Source organism: Ceratotherium simum, chromosome 1 (assembly GCF_057802395.1).
Source record: "Ceratotherium simum simum isolate JZ-2026a chromosome 1, ASM5780239v1, whole genome shotgun sequence".
Taxonomy (NCBI): domain Eukaryota; kingdom Metazoa; phylum Chordata; class Mammalia; order Perissodactyla; family Rhinocerotidae; genus Ceratotherium; species Ceratotherium simum.
Window position 1 is genome coordinate 60,958,231 of NC_141900.1, and position 22,167 is coordinate 60,980,397.

Genomic DNA, 22,167 nt, shown 5'->3' on the forward strand with positions numbered 1-22,167 from the left:
ATGTCTAGGAGCATGGCTAGCTCTAGACACTTTGGATCTTCAAGGAGGATGACTTTTGTCAGTCCCCTCCACCCATTCCACACTGCCAGGTTCCAACCAGCTAGGTCAAAATGGTGTTGGAAGCTTGGGATCACCAAATAAGACTTATTCACCATCTCCTCCATCATCTGCCTCTTGGACTCCCTCCTCTAATACACACCAAACCCGGACAGCCATCCACAAAATAGGTCATCTGCAAGCAGCTCTCTAATCTATTCAGTAGATAAGCTTATTCATTAGGTAAGCTTATGTCTGCAAAGGTTCTTAGAAGTATTTTACGTAGCAAATAAGAGTGCAGGCTTTGAAGTAAGAAAACTTTAGTTCTTTTCCCACCTGACTTGCTGTGTGACTGTGGTCAGTCGATTAAACTCCCTAAGCCTCAGTTTTCCCATCTGCAAAATGGGTAATAATAGAATAGACTCTTATGAGTATTAAATGAGAGAATGTCTGTAAAGCCCTCAGCACAGTTTTCGATAGGTGGTAACCATGATTAATTCCAAACCGAAGTAATGTGGTAGAAGTTTAGCAAGTAGTTTGGCAATAAAATGCTATGCAAAGCACCTTTTTAGTCAAATGTCATAGCAGGACATGTATTTAGAAGGGAGAAAGAAAACTACAAGGTCCAAGATAGGCAAATAGATTCACACGTGTAAATACTTATTTTTTAAGGAAAAGGATAGCATCAAGTTTTGGTTGCCTTTGTGGACAAGTTATTTCACAGACAAGTTTAACAGTTCGTTGAATATAAAAGCCGTTCATTAGCCAATTGCCCTCCATTTCAAGTCAGTAAGTAGCCAATTGTATATGCAATTAGTTAATTGCTATTATAATTAGCCGCACAAACAGTTTCTTTTTTATTCTATACTAAAAAGAAAGAGTCCAGGTTGGTCTTGTTAGATCTTTTAGACAGTATTCAAAATGCCACTCTTAAATTGTATTAACTTGGCTGATTACTGAGATCTTATCATGTTGCTTAAGTGTATGATTATCAGAGCAGTAGGAATAGAAATAGAAATAGGTCCTTCCAACTCTGAGATTCTAAGATGACTTGGAATAAATTCTGTCTTTTTGAAATCACAAGTCATTATTTTTGATCAAAATTTTCAGAGTGCCTATGCCAACATAATTCCATTTTAAAAATAAAATGAGTAACAATAATTACCAGGAACACAAATTCCAGTCTTAGAGTTGTATTTGCAATTTCTCCTGACTTCTTGTGATTCTCTTGCATACAAGGATGTGATTTCAGAGACCTGGTGTCACTCCTCGGCCACCAGGAATTTCTCTTAACCAAACCACACCTTGATCTCTGAACCTGAACTGAGCCTGAAACCACCACAGAACTTACTGCTTTGGTTAAGGCACGGGAATACTGTCAGCGGGTAAAGGTTGATTGAAGTCAGGATGCGAGAACACAGTATTGAAAGAGAGGTCCCTGCAATGGAGACTAAAACCCAGTTTTGCCTACTTCAGAGTCTTGTCTAGGGCCATTAGAGATCACTAATTCACAAAAAGAAATGGTGAAGGCAAAAACAGCCGAGTTAGTACAGTCCCTCCTAATGCTTGGCTTTGTGGTAGTCAGCTCAGAAGTTGGCATCTGAGGGGCCGGCTCCGTGGCTTAGCGGTTAAGTGTGCGCGCTCTGATGCTGGCGGCCCGGGTTCGGATCCCGGGAGCGCCCCAAGGCACCACTTCTCCGTCCAACGCGAGGCCGAGTCCCACGTACAGCAACTAGAAGGATGTGAACCTATGACATACAACTATCTACTGGGGCTTTGGGGGAAAAAAATGAATAAATAAAATCTTTAAAAAAAAAAAAAAAAAAAAAAAGAAGTTGGCATCTGAAACGATGAGTGCTAAACCTTTGCCAATAACCGGGATTATATCTGCAGCAGCCACTCTGGTGAGTAGGACCTTAGGCAATTTATTTTGTTACTCCTCTGGATCCGGAGGAAAGGAATCGCCAACAAACGGTTTTAGAAAGTGTCTTTGCTTTAAATAAAATTACTGAGATGCAGTCCACCCTCAATCCTGAGCCTGATTCTTTTACAGTTAGTCATATAAGGTTTGAAAGAGTTTAGGATTGAAATATATCACCGTCAGTCAGCTGATGTCAACCGGTAGCCATTATTCGTGCGATTACAGTCATTCTGATTGATTTCACTCACAGGGTTGCAGTGTGGTAGAAAAGCTTGCTGAGATTCATTTTAAAAACTTTTTGCCTGTTATTTCTGCGGGTTAAATGTCTCTTATAAAACAACTTTATAGATATTACAGCCATAAGCCTGAGTGACTGAGAAATAAGAGGAGGAAAAAAAAAAAAGGCACCCTTTATTGAGAACTGAGAATGAAGAAAGGGGAAGGAGTGAAGTGTATTAGGGAAAGCCTGAGGTGTCCAGACACGTAAAGAGTCCATCGTAGAAATTTCACTAGGTGCTGTGTGTCTGCCTCATGAAGGAAAATAAAGCTGTATGTGTGGGAGTCTCCAAAACCTCAGATATTGCTGAGCCTCATGCAGACCTTACAAGGAATCGATAAGCACAGTAACATTTTTTAATAAAGTGCTCTGCCACTCCTGGGATTTCCTTGTAATGTAAGTATATGGGATGCACAACCATCCCTCCCTGTCGCACAGACAGGGTGTGTAACGGGGCTCAGTGCTGCTTCGGACATCCACTGCATCCTTTCAAAGGCCTTGCTTCCCAAGCACCTAGAAAGGCCTCCTGGAACTCCCTCCACCTCAAAGCACTGAGGAGCAGGCAGACCCAACTGGAGTTTGCAGGTCCAGCTAGTCCTTTGCATTAAGATGTGTGAAATAGTGAAGACAGGATCTCAACTGCTTTCCCGGCTTCCCAGGGTTCTTTTGATAGGAGTCACAGTGGCGATGACGTATCAGCGGGTGTGTTCTGGAATTAGGGTTTTAACCATTAGAATGAAAGGAGCTCACAACCTGCCTGGAAGGAGTTTTCTGCAGATGACGGAAGACTCATGAATATTGTGACAGTAACCCTGACCTCTCTTTTTCACCTGTAGCCATATATTGATGCTTTAAAATTTTAAAGCGCACCTTAAGTAAAATTTTTTTGATTGATATCATAATTAGTTTATAACGTTGTGAACTTTTAGTTGTACATTATTGTTTGTCAGTCACCGTATGAATGCGTCCCTTCACCCCTTGTGCCCATCCCCCAATCCTCTTCTCCCTTAAGTAAAATATTTTTAACATCTGAAGGAGGAAAAATGTTTCCTCTGCTATGATTCAGTCAAATGCCTGTCAGGGAAAAAAATCTATTTGACTCTATTTTCACAAGTCATTCCTATATCTTGCCAAAATATCATAGAAGATAGCTCAGCGACGCTTTTTCTTTTCATGAGCGTGATTTCATTGTTTATTTCATTCTTAGAAAAGAAGTATGATATGCTTACTAAAGCCAGTGGCTCTGTGCTTTGCATTTTGACACCAGCTTGGGTTTCTTCCCTCACCCAACATGTTCCTTCCCTCTCCCCATCACCTCCTCCCTCTCATTCCCAGCAGGTTTCACCAGCGACACAACAGATGCAGCCAACCCAGACAATACAGCCGCCCCAGCCCACAGGGGGGCGCCGGCGAAGGGTGGTGGATGAGGATCCCGACGAGAGGCGGCGGAAATTTCTGGAACGGAACCGGGCAGCCGCCACCCGTTGCAGACAGAAGAGGAAGGTCTGGGTGATGTCACTGGAAAAGAAAGCAGAAGAACTCACCCAGACAAACATGCAGCTTCAGGTGCAGGCCACTGTCTCTTTCCTCAGGACTCAAAGGCGCTGTGTACAGTTGGCATTTCCTGTCCCAGCAGGCACTTGTTGACCTAAGCAGTAATACCACACGTTAGCCCACAGAGCAACTGCAGCCTTCCTCCTCAAGCTTTATTAATTCTGGGACACTCTACAAAACAAAATAACCATCCAGTTTTAAATCAATCTGCCTATAAAGCTCTGAGGAGGGAGAACCTGCCCCACTATATTATAGAGCTGGGAGCACAGGCTTTGGTCAGACAGAGGTTCAAACTCCTGTTCAGCAATGACTTGTGTTTAACCTCTCTGGCTCTCAGTTTTATCATCTATAAAATGGGAATAATATCCTCATAGAGTTGTTGAGAGGAATAAATGAACTGATGTCTCCAAAACAGTTTTTCCAGTGCCTGGCACATCATAAATCTTTAACTGAAAGGCAGCCCTTTATATTCACTGGGTGAGGAGGTTGCTTCAACTTACACTAGGTTATCTATATTTTTGTTTAATGGAGGAAAGGAAGGTTTATAGTTATTATTTTGCTCTTTAAGAAAAGGAATGTTTCCGTCTCATTCTCAAACTCAAGATTTGAATTTTGCATGATTTTTGCTTTTCATGGGTGGCTCAATGAAGGACATTTTATAACAAGGCCACTTCTGGGAGTGTTTGAGAGAAGGGAAGGAAACTCAAGTACCCAGGGCTTCTCCAGCAGACTTCCTGCCATACAAATGATGCAGTTCAGGGCATCACTTTGTGTTCTGACACAAAAGGGAGTGTACTGTTCACCAGCAGAAAAAAAAGCAACTAAATGGGTATGTGACAAGCAGTCCAGAGATAGCAGTAAGAGTTGTGGATTATAGCCCAGTGCTTCCAGGAGCAGAGAGAATGGATGAACAGTAGAGGGAAGGAAGGAAAGATTGCCCAAAATAGAGAGAATCTGCACCTCATTAGTTCATAGGTCACCGTCACCTACCCCCACCTGGTTCTCTGTGCATCCTTAGAAAGGAGCAATTAGGGTACCAAACCCCCAAAGCCTCTGTATATTCAATTCCATTAAATGGAAATGGTCCTGGGGCGTCCAGTGTACAAATTGAAATTATACAAAGAAAGTTTGGGATATACAGGGACTGAATGTCATAATTTATGGATGTTCACTTTTTCCCCTAAATTTATCACTCTTTTGTTGGTAGACATTAGAAAGAAACTGGGAAACATATATAGCAGATATGGTGGAAATAAGATAATAATTCCTCCCACTAGCTTGTATGCTACAGGAGGTTTGGGCTGTGTCTTATTACCCTCTCCCCCCCGCTACCTACCCCCAGTTTCTAGTATAATGTCTACTGCACAGTGAGTTCTTGAATGTCTACACTCAATATCTGTTTGTTGACTAAATGAATGAGTTCCCCATCTCTGGAGTGTCCAAGAACTGGCTGCCTGACCACTTGGCAAGGATGTGATTGAAGGGAGTCAAGCCACAATGGGATGGCTGGACTCACACACCTCAAAAATCACTCCAACTTGAAAGTCTTTAACTCTAGAATCTGGCAGGCACAGTAGTATGTGAGAAGCATTTGGTGGGACATAAATAAGCACTTTTAATATTAATAGTAATCATATTTTTATGTGTATTGAAAAATGTAACTGGAACATCAAACCTTCAATTTCACAAATACTATTGGTAAGGATGAGATTAAATCATTAAAAAATGAGTTAACTTGTACAAACACGTTAAGTAAATAAAAGTTCTGGTGTATGTGGACCTAGCAAATATTGTAGCAGTGGTTCTGCATTGACTGAAGTGTGGGAATCTCTGGAATTTGCTACCAGTTCTGAGGTTTGCCAGAGGATTGTGAAAATGTACAGGTTTTCTCAATCTTGGCACTATTAACTTTCAGGCTCAATAATTCTTTGTTGTATCCTGTTCATTGTAGGTATTTAGCAGTATCCTTGACCTCTTACTTACTAGATATCAGTCACACCCTCTACCTCACCCCCAAGTTGTCACAATCAAAGTCTCCAGACATTGCCAAATGTCCCCTGTCGGTCCACGATCATCACTGTTTGAGAACCACTGCCTCAGATGAAAGAGCCGTGAAGGAGCCAGGAGTCAGCTGGCACATATCGGATACCAACAAATGCTTAAATCAGTTTTAACTAAAATGAGTCCTTGCAGAATTACTCCAGCACATTGACTACAGTCCTAGAGCATGAAAACATGGAGGATTCATAGCAGAGAGCCGGGAACTGTAAAGATGCTGGTTTACTTTGAGATCAGAGGTGTTCATTACTTGGTATATGCATATGTACTATCGCTTTTACAAAACACATGAGGTAAATTTACCCTTTACAAGACCCTAATCCATTCATTAATTTTCACGTTTCTTTAGAGCCAAAATGGCTAAGGAAAAGAGGTACTAGAATTCTAGCCCCTGAAAATCAGAAAAAAAATCCTATTGGGGCCATTCAACAGGCACCGATATTTTTGGTTCTTAAAGCAGTGCCAGAGGAAGGGACGGTCTCTGAAAAGACTGAATTGTTGGTGTTTTCCAACCCTTGCTTTGCTTCAGAGGGACAGAAACCACAAGGGTTCCATGTTTTCTGTGATGCTGAGTGCTCTGCATCGTGCCTTGTGATGCTGGATAGGATATGCACATTCTGCTACCTTTGAATGACCCTTTCCCTCTCACTGGACCTTTGTCAAAAGAAAAAGGTGTCTCTCTTGAGGCTGGTCCAATGAGCCAAATTTTAAGTAAACAGAAATGGAAGGTGCTAAGCAAACAAACTCCAGCCAAATGGAATATCCAAGGTCTGGATGGCCAGCTGCCACTTTTGAGTTGTTTTTCAGCATAGAAACTTCTAGTTAGACTGCAGAGTTTCAGATTGGAAAAATCAGACCTAAGAAAACAAAATCAAACTCTCAGACTTCATTTCCTAGTCTCACAACAAATCTCTACCCAAGAGGTCAACAGAGGTATAGGAATTGGGGGAAATTTAGAAACCACATGATCTGACATTTTATACAGGGAGAAACTGAGGCTCGGGGGACATGAGGAGACTTCCTGGAAGTCACAGAGCCAGCAAGTAGCAGAGTAGCAGGATGAGGACCCAAGCAAGTCTTCTCTTGACCTAACCCACTGCCCTGTGATCTTTCATTCTAGAAAGTTCTTAAACTAAAGGAATCCACATTCTTTTCTCTGACAGAGTGGCTAAGATCAGCTCTAGATTCATCAACTGCTGAGGTGGTACTCAGTGGATTGTTTGTGTTCGGTAGATGATATGGAAATCATCTGATCACCCATGGAAATTATTGCTTTTCTTTTCTAGTGCAAAGACACATGGCCTAAGTTGCTGCTGAAATTTTAGACACATGAGCCCAGGTTTGGGACTTGGCAAGAGAATAGGCCAGATGGGAACTGTCGCTTTACAAATTGAAAGTCCTTTGTTTTAGAATGAACCAAACCTGGCCTCAGCTAATCTACCAAAAAAAAGTGGGGGAGGGGCTATAGTGCAGGGCCCATTTTGATAATTATTTTTTTGGCACAGACTACTGTTTGCATCAAAAAGCATTCTGGGTTTATCATATTAACAACACGACATCTCCAAAGCCAAAAACTGCAAATGTAGCTATTAGGGACCTCTTGGAGTGCCTGTTAAAGTCTGTTATTATAGTATTGAATGTCTCTAGAGGGGTGCTACTTCATCCCAAGGCAACCTATGGGTTTAGGAACAGATTAATCCAACTGCATCTACCCTCCCACAGTCCCTATTTAAATGGCAAACCCAAACTAGTTTAGAAAAATGAAAAAATGAAGGGCTGATTTCAGAATGAGAATCAATACTGCTCATTAATACTTTGCTTTTGCAAAGTACTTTTATATGAAGACCTAGAACTATTATTATATAATCTACACAGGGGAGTAAAAAATTGGAGATTTGCCTCAATTCATAAAGCAAGGTAATTCAGAGTAAGAAAATGCCGCCAGAAGTCCTGATTTCTAATTCCCTACCAGAGCTGCAGGGAACGTTTGATTTCTTTCACGTATTTTGAAACATTTGCTACCCGATTGTTGCTTCCAAAATGAATTCAAGGCGATTCTATTTATGTTTCTTGAAAAGGATTTTTATTTAAAACATAGTCTAGTATTTGTGCATTTCCTGCATCAGGCAGTCTATCAATATGAATCTCTAAGATGATTACGCATGTGCACAGCCCACAATTCACTGCTTTCTCTAGGGCAGCGATTCTCGACCTTTCTTGACCCAAAGGCTCCCTTACAGAATCTGATGAAGGCTCCATAGACTCTCAACAATATGGACACAAAATTTCAAGCTAAAATAAAACTATAAATGTTGTATTGGAATCTGCACTGATATGATTTGAAAGCACAGGAGGTACTAGAACTGGCTCCCTTAGGAAATATAAGACTTGAAATATAAGCATATTTGAGAATACCAACAGTAGTTAACTAATGAATAAAAAATCAAAATCCAGTCCTTCATTAGATTATTAGGTAATTAGCTTTCTCAATAGAAGGCAACACAGAAACAGTCATAGAATAAAAAACTATCTTGCTGAAAGGAACTAGAGAACTAGTCCAACCATCTCGTTTTATACTAGGTTGTTGTGGCAATTTGGGAAGACAAACCCTATTATTCTCAACCCCCACTTGAGAGTTCCTTTTTCTTCTGGAATCTGCCCCATTGATTTCTGTTGCTTCTATGGCCATTAGACTTTTATTTAGTCCTTATCAGCATCATAGTTATGTGTGTATGATCTAAACAAGAGGCTGATTATTCTCTACAGAGAATATTAATTGGCATTCATTTTCCAACCGTAACACAGCTAAATAGCATAATGACTAACACATTATGTTAAGAAATATGTCCATAGTCACATTTATCTTTACATGATGTTAGTTGTCACTGTACTCTCCAGGTTCCTACATTTTTACAGACCCTCACAAATCCTGAGGCCTCAGTTTCTATACTTACAACGTATTGGTTTATTAATAAAGTGCTTTGCTGTCTGTAGACAAAAATGCCACTAAAGTCATCTCTTTAGTATGGGGCTTTGGTCGTAGACTGGGACACCACATACGCTGTTCATAGTGGTGATTGGTGCTGTTTTATTGTGGCCTCTCATGGAGGCAAAAGGTTTATTGTGAAATGGTTTGGGGTGTGCCAAGTATCGTAGGCAGTTAGCTCCTTGCAATTGTAGAAACCCAAAGAACGGAATTCAGAGTGTTTTCTTAAGGAAGGGGCAATGAATGCTTTGTGCCTGATGAACGCTTTGTGCCTGGGAGATCGAACACTGCCTAGAAAAGGTGTGACTGCCCAGGACATAGTGGAGGAAGAAATGGAGACTAAAATCAACTTCTCCAAGATGGCCACCAAGTAGCAGTTTTTTTTCTTCCAGAAGTATAAGAAAGCAAGAGAATCCTGTTTTGTTTTGTTTTGTTTTAAATACTTTACTTACTTCTTGTTTCCTAGGTCACAGTAGAAAAGCATGGCTGGATTCACTAAAAATTGGAGCTGGACTCCATTTTCTAAGAACCACTGTCTGCATTATCTGCAGCTGAGTTTCTCCTTGCGTGCAGGTGTCTCGCAGTTGTGATTTCAAACGAGTGTTATGTCTAGGGTCCAAATGCAAATAATATGACCTTTCATTTTGAGGCCAAAAAAATATATAGTAGTCATACTTAGTTTTCTTTTCTTCCTTTTTTGTTTTGTTTTTGTTTGTTTTGTTTTTAGCCAGGGGTTGCCTTCTATTTAATGGTCTGAGAGTAACTTTCTTTTACACATGCTATTTCAAGCAGAGGGGCAGCTGGAAAAAGCAAAGAAGGCTGTCTGAATTTAAATGAGCATAAAATCAGAGAGGAAAGAATTAGTATTTAAGGCTAAAATAAATTGTCCTGTAAATAAAGTTGTCCCACTGACCCCAGAATTGACATGGGTCACTTTTGGCTTTGACAGGGCCCCTTATCAATCACACTCGTTTGGAGGGAGGTGCAATTTGCCTTCCTGAATATTCTCAGTTTTAAGAGCAATTTTCCTGTGCAATTAAGTGATTTATTCATCATTAATGCTAATTTCTCAGATAAGAATTTTTATTTGGTAAAGTTTGGAGGAGAAAGAGAAAAGCTCTTGTAGATGAGATTTTTATTACTTTGTTATTTATGTTACTCAACATTTGATTGCTTATAATGTATTTTGCAAATGAATTTGGAAATGGGAGGTATTCTTTAAAACAAGTCTAAAAAAAATTTTTTTAATTAACTTCTAGAATCCCAAACTTACTTTTCTAGGTGATAAATACATGCCTGAAAAGCCAAGTTCATATTGAAAGTGTAGCTACGATTTAATGACAGCAATGTTAAAACCCCATTTTCTGTCTGCTTTTTTGTTAAAAGTCTCCTACATGTGGAATGTAATGCCAGGCAGCCACAAATGAACACTGACCAGAGAGAGGGTATTATTTATTACGACTGTAAAATGGCTTATTTGAGATGATGCTATGTTCATATTTTATTTTTATCAAGTGGAAACGCCTTGGAACTAACCATCTATTTACATTTATATTTGTAGACAACAGTGCCAGGTACATCATTCTACAAAGCTACGAACCTGTTTTTGTGAATTCCTACAGAAAGATTTGAGGCACTTATCTAAGTAAATAGCAAAAAAACACACACAATCCACAACACCCTGATAATGGATGGGGAAAAGAGACTAAAACTAGCCAAACTCGTTAATGAACCAATCAAATTAATTCCATCATGCCCCAAAACTTCATTGCCCCTTGCCTCCCTGGGCTGACCTCGTCCCACCAGTAGCGGACTGACATTTGCTCCATATGCTTCCAGGCCTTCTGCCAAGTGGGCATCAAGCAGGGGGACGTGCTCTGTTGAACTAGAGCCCATTTGGAACTTTCTTTTGGGAAAGCTGATCGGAGATTAGTCAGCTTCTGCTGAGGGCATTTCAGTTTGAAGCCACTGTTCCTGCCACACACTTCTTTCCAGTGCCTGCCTCACATTCACCTTCTCCTCATATTCAATGTCAACTTGAGCTTGTAAGATAGCGTGAAGATGATTATTATGATAGCTGAATTTATTGAGGACTTAGTATGTACTAGGCACTGTTCTGAGTCTTTTACATCTATTACCTCACTTAATCCTCACAACAACTCAAAAAAACTGTACTATTTTTATCCCCATTTTATAAACAAGTTTGCTGGAGCTCGGCTGGGTTAGTTACCTGCCAAGAGTCACCCAGTAAGTGTAGCGTGGAGATTCCCACACAGGTAACCTGGCTCCAGAGTCCGCCACCTAAAGGGTGTGCTCTGGACTTCTAATAGCATTCAGCTCTTAAATTAAAACCTAGTCTCTTCAGAAAGCCCCTGGTAAATGTGAGGGCCAAACTGAAGGCAAGCTACAAATTTTCAGGTGAATCCCGTTAAATAATATTCTTAATATCATTCGGACAGAACAGAAAAGTTTGCCAGTTTGATTGTTGAAGGTGCACGGGACCTTAGGTTTGTATTCTCTGGTCTTCTCAACATGGCTTTGATATGTCTCTTTCCAGAACGAAGTGTCCATGTTGAAAAACGAGGTGGCACAGCTGAAACAGTTGTTGTTAACGCATAAAGACTGCCCAATAACAGCCATGCAGAAAGAATCACAAGGATATCTAAGTAAGTTATTGACTTTTTTGCTTTTTTTAGTCCAATTTTTTGCCACTAATTTTGCATTGGATTTTACTGAAAGAGCATAAGTAAAATGTAGATTGCACACCCGGGCAGATATCATGCTAGAATGCTTGAGTGGCTGCCCGACTACTGCACCAGGGGGAATCCTTCTTTTCTGACCCCTCCATCACCATGCCCACCACCTCCTGATAATTTCTGGCTAGACTTTCCCTGGCATTTTACATTGTAAAATCTGTAGCCAATAGGAAAATGGCCTACTGGAGCCCAATTGTGGTCTAGCAGTCTTCCAGAAAAATCCTCGGGATGGGAAACAGGCATTGGGTGAATCCCATCCAGTGCCTCAGGATATGTCGCATGTTATTCACTGGCCTGAAAAGCTAGTGATCTTATCTCAGTTTACCAGTACGTAAAGTGGACCCCTTTCTCTAGACCCCAATTTCTGCGCCTGGAGTGTCAATCGATTAAATGCTAGTTGCGTAGGGGATGGCGGGAGGAGCAAGGATTCATGGCTGAAGGTCAATTTATTTTCAAATAATTTTTTAGATTGAGCAACACAGATTCTCCCACCACATGTGAGTATTTTTCCACATTTGATATATTTGAAAGTACAAGATGGGGAAGTTCACGTACCAAGACTCCAACACATCAAACCATTTCACTGATATAGAAAGCATGGCTTTGCTTGTAGTTATAAACTGGGAAGGCATAGCTTAGTGATACAGTTTAAAATTAAGTTTTGAAAATAACCTCCAGGAGAAAATGTGTAAAATTCTTCTATTTCTAGTAAACGTTTAGTACTATTTTTCTCAGTGGTCCACAAGTCTACCCAAGAAAGAGCTATATTGGTGTGTGTGCGTGTGTGTTTTTTCCTAGGTCCGGAGAGCAGTCCTCCTGCAAGCCCTGTCCCAGCTTGCTCTCAGCAGCAAGTCATCCAGCATAACACCATCACTACTTCCTCGGCAGTCAGCGAGGTGGTAGGAAGCTCCACCCTCAGTCAGCTCACCACCCACAGAACAGACCTGAATCCCATTCTCTAAAATCCACCGGTCAGACCTTGCCTCCAAGAAGAGCTGTCGCATATCATGCGTCCTTTCTTTTAAGGGCATTTTTAGAATTAACTCAGACCTGGAAGACTCCTCAGCCCTTCAAAGACTGGCTTTCATTTTTATAGTTATTATGGAAATGTTGTCTTTTATACTTAGTTATATAAGAAAAAAGGGAGTTATGCAATTAATATCTATCAGCTTGGGAAATGCTTTGGTGCTTTTCTCCAATTTTCTGGTACCAGTTACTTGTTTATAAACTGAACTCTTTCTGTATATAGTCATGGTTTCATTTTTATCAGTCCAACCCTTTGCCTGAAACATTGAATCTTGTTAAACCGCAGCTTTTAGCCAAAATGAGGCATACGTAGATGTCGAGTAAACGGATGCAAGGTCGCTGGGTGAGAAGTCTGAGGACATCATGAGACATGTTGAGTTTGCGCTGTGATGTCACCAGAATCCCAGATAAATACAGAGCCTTTTCCACAACTTTTTCCCTTACTATAAAAAATTATAAGATCCATTGACGTCCAAATAAAACCACCAAGCATCTCAACACCTCTCCTCCTCCTTTGGTCCACTTCCTCGATGCCCAATTTTCCTCTCCATTTCGACTTTTTCCTGGGCTCCCTGTTTACTTCATTTTTACTTTCTTCTGTTTTATTCTTTTCCCGCTTTAACATTGCATGTAAAGAAGAAAATAATGTTTAAAGAAAAAAAAAGCAAACCTCAAAAATGTGGATCTAGCCATTGCTTCCCTTGCCCGTGACCCACAGCTGGAGTTCATTCAACTCTTGCTTTTTATAAAATAGTAACCAGGAGATGTTGAATGTGCCTGATTTAATGTTTCTAATAATCAAGCAAATAAAAGTTGGCTTAGCCATCAGTGAAGCACTGGTGAAGGCCAGCTGTGGAGACACTAGGGAGGGGAACTTTGTAAGCCTCGATTGTGAAAGTCCAAATTATGATGCGGGCTATAACATCACACCCTCGAATTACAACTGGATTTATATGGCCTGTCTATAATGTTGAAAATCCACGTACTATATAATAATTCAGAAGGGCTCTATTCACTACACAGATTACGTTGTTCAATCATCAGCTGCTAACAGCCTAAGATTTTTTTTTTTTTTTTTTTTTCTTAAGCCTATGGAACCAGCTTTGCTGTTCCGGTGGGTAAAAGTAGACGAACTACTGGACAAACAAGAGAGAAAGAAAACCTAATGTTTCCATAGGGGTGCGTTCAGCCTTCCTACAACAGTTAACGCACTCTTTGGCTGCTGAAAGAATCCCGTGGATATGGCTACTCCACTCTTCTAAGCAATTCTGATTTATATTTTCAACAGCTTTCGCGGACTTGCCCATTATGAAAAGCAGATAGTCCCCAACCACAGTTGTGCCTCCTTGAAACAAGCCATTCTACTGTGCTAATGTTTTCATATCACATCCCACAAATAACAGGGGCTAATGTTTCTCTCTAGCAGTCTAGACAGGTGCTGGTGTTTCATCTCCATTTGAATGCTTGACCTCCTAACATGAGTGTGTGAGTGTGTGTGTGTGTGTGTGTGTGTGTGTGTGTGTGTTTTCATGGGATTTAAAAGAATAGTATTTTACAAAAGGTGTAGCTTTTATAAGAGTTCAGAAAAGGGAAGGATGTGTTTTTTTTTCTCTAACTATAGTGTAAGAATCTATTTTGGAGAAAAGAAATATGAGGGTCGCGAAGCATGATTTTTATAACTAGTTTCAGTTTTATCTAATAACTTACTTTTTAAATCAATATTTATCAACAATCTTTTCCTGTATGCAGTGCTTTCAAAAGAAAGTTTTTGAGTATCCATTGAAACTCATAACTTGGATATATGATCTAAAATTCAAAACAAAAGCAAAAAAAAAGAAAAGAGAAAAAAAGGAAAAAATGCAAATGAAAAGGATTTTCTGTTATATTTTAGACAAACATATCATTTTTAAGTATTTTAAATACTGAATTCATAGTTGTTTTGTTTTGTTTTGAATCCCAGCAGTAACAGCTGAATGGTTTAACCTAACTGGCTTCCTAAGAATATTTAAGATTTAGCTAAAAAATAAGTTAACATTCTAATCTCTATTTTGAAATCAAAAATAATTTTTTCAAAACTCCTTTAAGACCATCTATGTGTCCCCCTAAAAAGGAAAAAAAAAACTCATTGAAATGTTTGTTTGAGTTTTTAAAATTTTTTGTTTAATTTTTTGCTTTAAGTAAACAAAAACTTTTCTTTCTTTACTGCATGCATAGCACTTAATGAAATGTGATTTTTAAAAAATCCATTGGTAATATCAATGTCCAGGGAGTGGGCTGTCACTAAAATTATGGTTTACTTCTGTTCCACCTCTTGATTGAAATATTTAGTTGTTAAACCGAAAGCCTCTGCAGTTAAGAACTTGCCTGAGTTTTCTTAATTCAGCAACTTGACAGTTTGACTGATGTGCATTATATATAGCTCAATTATGTCTGTTTTTTATGCTAAGTAGGCAAACCAACCACACACGTTAGCAAACGGGCCTCAACGTATAATTAGAATAAACTGTCTTCTTGTTATCCTCAGGCCCTTAGGTATATTCATTAGCAGTGTGGAAATACAGTCAATGGAAGATGCCAACTAGTTGTCAGAGCTTCTTGAAATCCCAAACTGAAAGGCTCATTGGTCAAATGCAATGCTTGGCTTATCAATATTAAGTATTTCACTTGAAGGCCCAGACTTCACCAGACCGTAGAATAATCAGTCTACCTGAAAACCCCTCCTTCTTGCCCTACTCTTTTTCCAATCTCGGAAAATATCTTTCTACCCCATTCTCCTGTCCCACTCAATTACTGGGTCATCCATCTGTATTTTCACAAATCAGTTGTAATGACCTTCACAGCACCCATTCTGAGGAGATTGGGGCCCTTAGCACTGCCTCTCCTCCTTCACGTGTGGTTTTTTTATCAGTAGGATCTGCCTCCGAAGTCACTGCCGGCCTACCTGGAAACTTCTACAGTGCCTCCCCTGCCTTACTTGTTAACAACTTAGATAGGTACACCTGATAGCATATCTACCAGGTGACTCCTCACCTAAATTGAGGCATCCACATCTTAATTGTTTCTCCTTAAGACATTTCTTAGCGTCTGCCGGGACAGGTATGGTGAAAATCCTAGCCATGGATGAATGTACTCATTTTAAAGGCTGGTGTTAGGTCGAATGCCTTCCCTTTACACTCCCATTCATCCCTCTCCTACCTCCACATCAGTGTATGCAAGTCACAGTCTTAACACGGCCTGTGGGAGATGAGCAGTGTGTGTGCTGTCACTGCATGCGTTGTTATAATTAGGGTGACTTACTCGGAGCAGATGCTCTTTGGAGCCTATCCGGTCAATGAAATCCAATGCAGCGCATGTTCTGAATAGAGGGGCGTCAATGGTGAATGTTCAGGTGGTTGTTGCCTGTTAGTTAAGAATATTCTAGTGTGTTAGTTGAGTTTGTCATTAAAATCTTAAACCAGCTGCAGTAAAAAACCAGCCTTTGGCTGGGGGGTTTTAAGCATCAGTAACTGCTATAAAACTAGCCATCCAGTTAGGATAGAATGTGCTTATTTCTGGTTAATAAAAACCATCTAAGAAACTATATATGTATGTATGTGTGTATACAGTGGAATTCAAGGACCAAAGCAAAATTTGAACAAGAATCTATTAATTTAGAATTTTATAAGATATTTATTAATAAATGTTATTTTTAAACATTCCATTTGAACAGTATTCTTCTGTAGGATCTACTTGTTTTTAAAGTATTAGTTCATAATAAACTACTCTAGTTGTGTGTATCTTCATTTTTCAGGGTTTCAAATGGCTATTCTCCATCATTTGGTGGAAATGTTTGCTTAGATCTCTGTGCATAGAAGTTTCAAGGATTTTTATTGCTCTGTGAGTTATTTTTTAATCTATGTTCTGAATAGTTTTTTTAAACATTTATTTCTTTTTTTCATTTTTAAAGTAAGCTCTTTCCTTTAGGAAGCAGAGTTCAGCTAAAGGGAATCAGTAACTATAACTGGAACAGCTTTCTTGTAAAAGTGTAAAAACGACTTCTTCTCTGCTTCTCTCCACCCCACCCCAATTTCCCAGAATGCCTTGCACTATTCAGCTTCCTCAGTGCCCTTTTTGTCCCTTCCCAAAACAATGTGCAGTAGCTTTAAGCCGCTCAAGCTCCATTATGCAGTATATCTGAGAAGGAAAAGGAAACAACCCATTTAAATTTGAATAAAACCGTGCCTATGCGAACAGTAGCAATTTAGAATCTCCTGCTTTTAAAATAATTTATATTTTAAAATTGCACTTTAGCTTTTTTGATCCCTTTCCATTACTCTTGTTCTCTTTCAGACCTCCTCCCTGTCCTCACAATTGCCTTTGCTCTCCCCTTTCCAGCTCTCCTACCCTTCCTCTAAGGCTCTGAGCTGCATCATTTAAAATACTTTACAGAATCTTTGCACCAGGTACATTTGCGTGCGTTCCTCAGTAGCATAGCAAAGACGTGTTTCTCACATCAGCCTAGATGAAGCCTGCTACGAGAATACCAAGGAGAAGAGCCAGTTTATACTCATCCCTTTATTCATAGCATGTTTTTTTAAAATGTTATATTATGCAACAGATGTGAGGCAGCAGCTACGCTACTTAAGAATTTTCTATCTCATCCTCCAAGCCAAAGTGTCCTGAATGAGCCAGGAGAATTATTCTTTTGTGCATCGTGGTGCACGTTGGACTTTTGTCCTAGCCATCGTCTCTCTAAGGCTGCTGAAGTAACAGTGGCCCTATCTATTTCATTCTTAGTTCTCAAAAATACAATGTTGCCTTGTAACAAAATTAGGGACAGCACCTCTATTTTACAATTATAATCTAAGAAAGGACAAGAAGACACTGAAGCAATAAACTTATAAGTAAAATCCAATACCAAAACAAAGAAAAAAAAAACCCCTAGCTTATCATGTGAAAATGAAAAAGTGTATGTCCATTTAAAATATTTTACTATTTCTTGTGGAGTTTTTCAGTGGTGTAATGCTTATAGCCAAATTGCTTAAAGAGTGTTTATATATTTTTTTCCTTATAAATCGTCTATTTTTTAAAAAAAACTATTTAACCACAAGTTGAAGAGGGGGGTAAGGCCAAATTGCCAGCATTTGTTAAAAGATTAATATTCTTAAGTGGCACTCTGATACCTTTCCAAGCTTATCATCAGAGGGGAATCAATAATTATCAACTGTTATGGTTAGACCAACTTATAATATCTAGCTCATTAGAAGCCAGGATTTAGAAAGCTCTTCTTAAGCCATTTAATATTTTCTTACGTTGAGTTTTGTATTATAGAACTCTATAGGATTTTTTTTTTTTAACAGAATCATTTTAGCCTCAGGACTGAGAATGTGGAACCTGAATAAATTAGCTTTAAATACATCATTAAAATCTTATGCACAATAAGCTCATTAGATTCTAGTTTGCTCCTTTAGAATACCAATGCTGTAGACACTACAGGAGATAATGAATGGTATCAGCAATGCTGAATTGGAGGGGGATTCAGAAAAGGACCCTTCCCAACCAGCCAGCCAGTAGAAAAGAAGACCTACTCACCCTCTTTCCTTCTACCTTCTGCTAAATCACACTTGCCTCATAGAGAGAGGAGTTCTGCCTTTGAGGTTTGTCTTGGAGAAAAGATAAGCTTGAAATGTTCTCCCTGGAGAGAACATGGGGTTTGGGATATTCTGAAAAGGCCCAGAAAAATGGCTCAGTTGAAACACAATGTTCTAGGACAATTGGAGTATAAATATTGTCCAAAAATAGAACTAAAACAGAAAAGTTTAGTATTGTGCAAAGTGTTAACTAAGGAAGTCCCAAAAAAGGTGCTGTCACTTTAAGTTCTGGACTGGGGGTTGTTTGTAATTGTAAACAGCAAAACATTTGTGTTTGTTTGTCTATTTGTAAAGCAACCACCTTCCTTATTGGAAGGAGAAAAACATTTGGGGGTACATACATGTAAATACTCGCTGCAGCATTTAATATGTTTAATTTTATGTTAAGCTTTTTGTTGCATCGTGAACACATTTATTGTTACCAATGGACAATGAGTTCATTAAGACTGTTCAACTAGGTCAGATTTTTACATCTCTTTCTAGCAAGAAGAGACAAGATTTTGTGCATTTGTACAAATGTTAATAATATCACTGCAATTCCAATATAATAAAGCACTCAAATGCAAATAATATACGTAACTTTTGTATGTTGAAATTTGGGTTTGGGGATAATGACATCTATTCTGCACATGATCTCATTCATACCTTGTAAATCAAAACTTACTCTTTCAGGGTCATCATTATCTAGGGACAAAAGGAGGTGAGATTTTCTCCTTCCCAGACCATCACTATATTCCCACTGCCTCTTCCATCCAACTTCCCAACTGAGGCCACTAGTCTAACACATTTACAGTGGGTTGGCCACACAACTAAACTTCACTTTGGGGTTAGTAGATTTTAACAGTCAATACATACAGCCAGCATGAATTCATGTTCAGGTTAAGTCTAGGAACCAAGAATCACGTGCTGGCTACTCAGGCAATCAAATCCTGGAGTTTTTTTACTTGACCTCCAGAGAAGTCCTAAGGACAGTCTTAGCCCGTTTGTGCATGCATTCTTCTAGATATCTCTCTACCTTCTTCTTCCTTCCTTCCTCTTCTTTATTTTATTATTTTTTTAGTCCCTCTCCTCTTTCTCTTACACACAACATCTGATCCATCAGCATGGCCGGAATCCAACCATCATTTATCACCAATTTTACTGTTACAGCTCTGTCCAAACTACCAGCATCTTTCATCTGGATTGTTACAACACTCTCCTAAATGGCAGCCAGAGGTAGCTGCCATTCCTTTGAAAATGGAAGTCAGACCATGTTCCTATACTGCTCAAAACCCTACAAGGACTTGTCCCCTCATTCAGAGCAAAAGCCAAATTCCTCACTACCAAGTTCTACAAAGGCCCTATATGACCCACCACCCTGACCCTGCTTATACCCTGAGCTCACCTCCTACCGTTTTCCTTCCCCCTTATACCTCTTCAGCTCCATTAATATCTTTGAGGTTCCTCAAACATCCCTCACACCATCTACCTGAGAACCTTTTCAAGCACTGTTCATTTCATCTGCCTATTCTGGGTAGAACTGAAGAATATTCTGTCCCCAAGTGCCAGCATAGCTTACTTCCTCACGCTTCCCTATCACTTAAGCCTTTCCTGACCGTCCCATATAAAATTAAATCACCATCACTCTTCAGTCTCATCTGTCTTGCCCAACTATGTTTTCTATAGCATTTACCACCATCCAACGTAATTTATACTTAGTTGTTATTTTTCATTGTCTGTCTTCCCCAAGTAGAATGTAAGCTCCACAAGAGCAAGGGCACTTTCTATTTTGTTCACCCTTGTGACCCAAGAGCTAGAGCAGTGGATACACAATGGGCACACAATACACCTTTGTGGAGTGGATGATCTGTCATTTCCTTTCTGTCTTCCTTGTTCTCTCAACACTCCAACCCATCCACTTGGTCCTGTGACCAGAGCAGTCATATTTTCTTTTTCTTTTCTTTTTTTTTTTTTTTTTTTTTTGTGAGAAAGATAAGCCCTGTGCTAACATCTCCCAATCCTCCTCTTTTTTTTGCTGAGGAAGACTGGCCATGGGCTAACATCCATACATCCATGCCCATCTTCCTCCACTTTATATGGGACGCTGCCACAGCATGGCTTGCTAAACGGTGCATCAGTGCACACCCGGGATCCGAACCGGCGAACCCCGGGCTGCCGCAGCAGAGCGCGCGCACTTAACCACTTGCGCCACCGGCCTGGCCCAAGAGCAGTCATATTTTAAACCACATACCAGGACATGTCATCTGACACATAGCCTGAGAATGGGACAAGATATTTGAAATTGGGACAGAAACAACAATTTGGCAGGGAGTGGGGAGGAAGAAATGATTGCTGTTCTAATGGCAAAACTATCTGCCACATTTACATTTAGACCACTCAGTACACTCATGGCTCTCAAGAGAGTCTTTCTAATGCCCATCCCACACTCATTTGCAATTTCAAAGCCATTACTATTGGTTAAAAAAATTGTTGTGATCCCACATTTATACTTTGAAGATAGACAGCTCTAATCTCCATCCTACCTTTCATCCCTGTGTGTCTCTGGAGCTTCATAATGTCCGTTTATCTTACACTCACTATTGTGGTTGGTTATTGGTTGGTTACTGGATCACATTTTAATTTTGCATTACATATTTTCTTATCCAAAAAAAATGGTCTTTTTATCAAGGCAACCTGCCTTGTGGTTTGGGACCTAAGTATCTTCATTATGAAATCAAAAAATTCTGGAGCACGATGGGCCTAGATGATGGTTTTAAAGTAATTGAAAACAAGACATTTTGTGAGACCTGTTCGCATGCCAGTAGTGCTGACTTTATCAAAACAAGCATGAAAATTAGGCCACAAAAGAGGAAAAAATATTGATTTTAAAAATATAAAGATAGTTAGAATCTGGGTTTAGACTTGCAAACTTCAGAAACTACTTCTTTTGGCAGCTGTAGATGGTTTTCAAAATGTCTGAAAGGATGGATAAATTATAACATCTGAAAAAGAGTCTTTTGGTTAGAAGACCTAGCAAAATCATTATTATTATTGAATATGGTTATATTTAAACCTAGAAGTTAAGCCATGAAGCTTTTAATAACCACTAAGTTTCATCTTGTATGCTGTTAGATACTGTGTCTTTGCTCACATCATATTTCCTGTACCAATTGGAGGCTGAATCATAGCAATTGTCACCAATCTTCCATAAAGTTCTTAAAACCAGTATTACTACAACATAGACCAACCAGTATTACTACAACATAGACCCAATGGGCTGTAGAAGATCTCCCATCAGTCACTTGCGCTTTCTCAGAAAGAGACCTGCCTACATGTTCCTTTAAATGAATAAAAAACGAAGATCCTACATTCACAACACATTCTAATTCCTCAGTGCTCTTATAGCAAGAAAATTGTTCTGAGTATCTGAACGTGATTGTTCGTATTGCATTTATACAGGATAAGTCCTTGATCTACTATTATTACATCTGAGTTACCTTAAATGGAGAACTCTCTTTAAATTGGCTCGCTGACTTCAATCTTGATCGACTCGCCTCCTAGTCAGAGTGGGTTTGCTTAAAGAAAGAGAAACCCTGTCAAGTAGGCTTGAGTGAAGGTAGATTTCTTATAAGGATGTAAGAGGTAGCTCATGGAGCCCAACCAGGTCTTACAGCAACTATCACATTGACTCTGGAAAGTCATTAAATGGCTAACCTCTCTGGTTTGTCTCGGTCTCTGAGGCCTTACAGTTTCTCATTCTGCTCTGTGTCTGCTTCTCTCTCTGCAAACGTGGTTGTACACGCACTTAATTGCTTCTACGTGGGCCCATCATTTCTGCTCCAAAATGACAGCCTCAGCCTCCAGCATATCTATGGTCTTCCAGTTCAAACACCCAACACCAACTCTGTCTCCGTCATTCTATTCCAATTTCCCAGGAGAGAGAA

At 39.6% G+C, this 22,167-nt stretch overlaps 1 protein-coding gene across 2 annotated transcripts in view; it reads left to right on the forward strand.

Moving 5' to 3' along the window:
- Positions 1-19,008, forward strand: part of CREB5 (cAMP responsive element binding protein 5) — a 390,264-nt gene extending 371,256 nt beyond the window's left edge. Inside the window, exons 9-11 of one of the 2 annotated variants that reach the window (XM_014786085.2) lie at positions 3,570-3,800; positions 11,390-11,498; positions 12,387-19,008. In XM_014786085.2, the coding sequence (XP_014641571.1) occupies positions 3,570-3,800; positions 11,390-11,498; positions 12,387-12,550 (504 nt within the window). In that variant the 3' untranslated portion in view covers positions 12,551-19,008. The remainder of the gene's footprint in view (positions 1-3,569; positions 3,801-11,389; positions 11,499-12,386) is intronic. The other variant, XM_004418879.3, reaches the window with a different exon arrangement.
- The last annotated feature ends 3,159 nt before the right edge of the window (positions 19,009-22,167 follow it).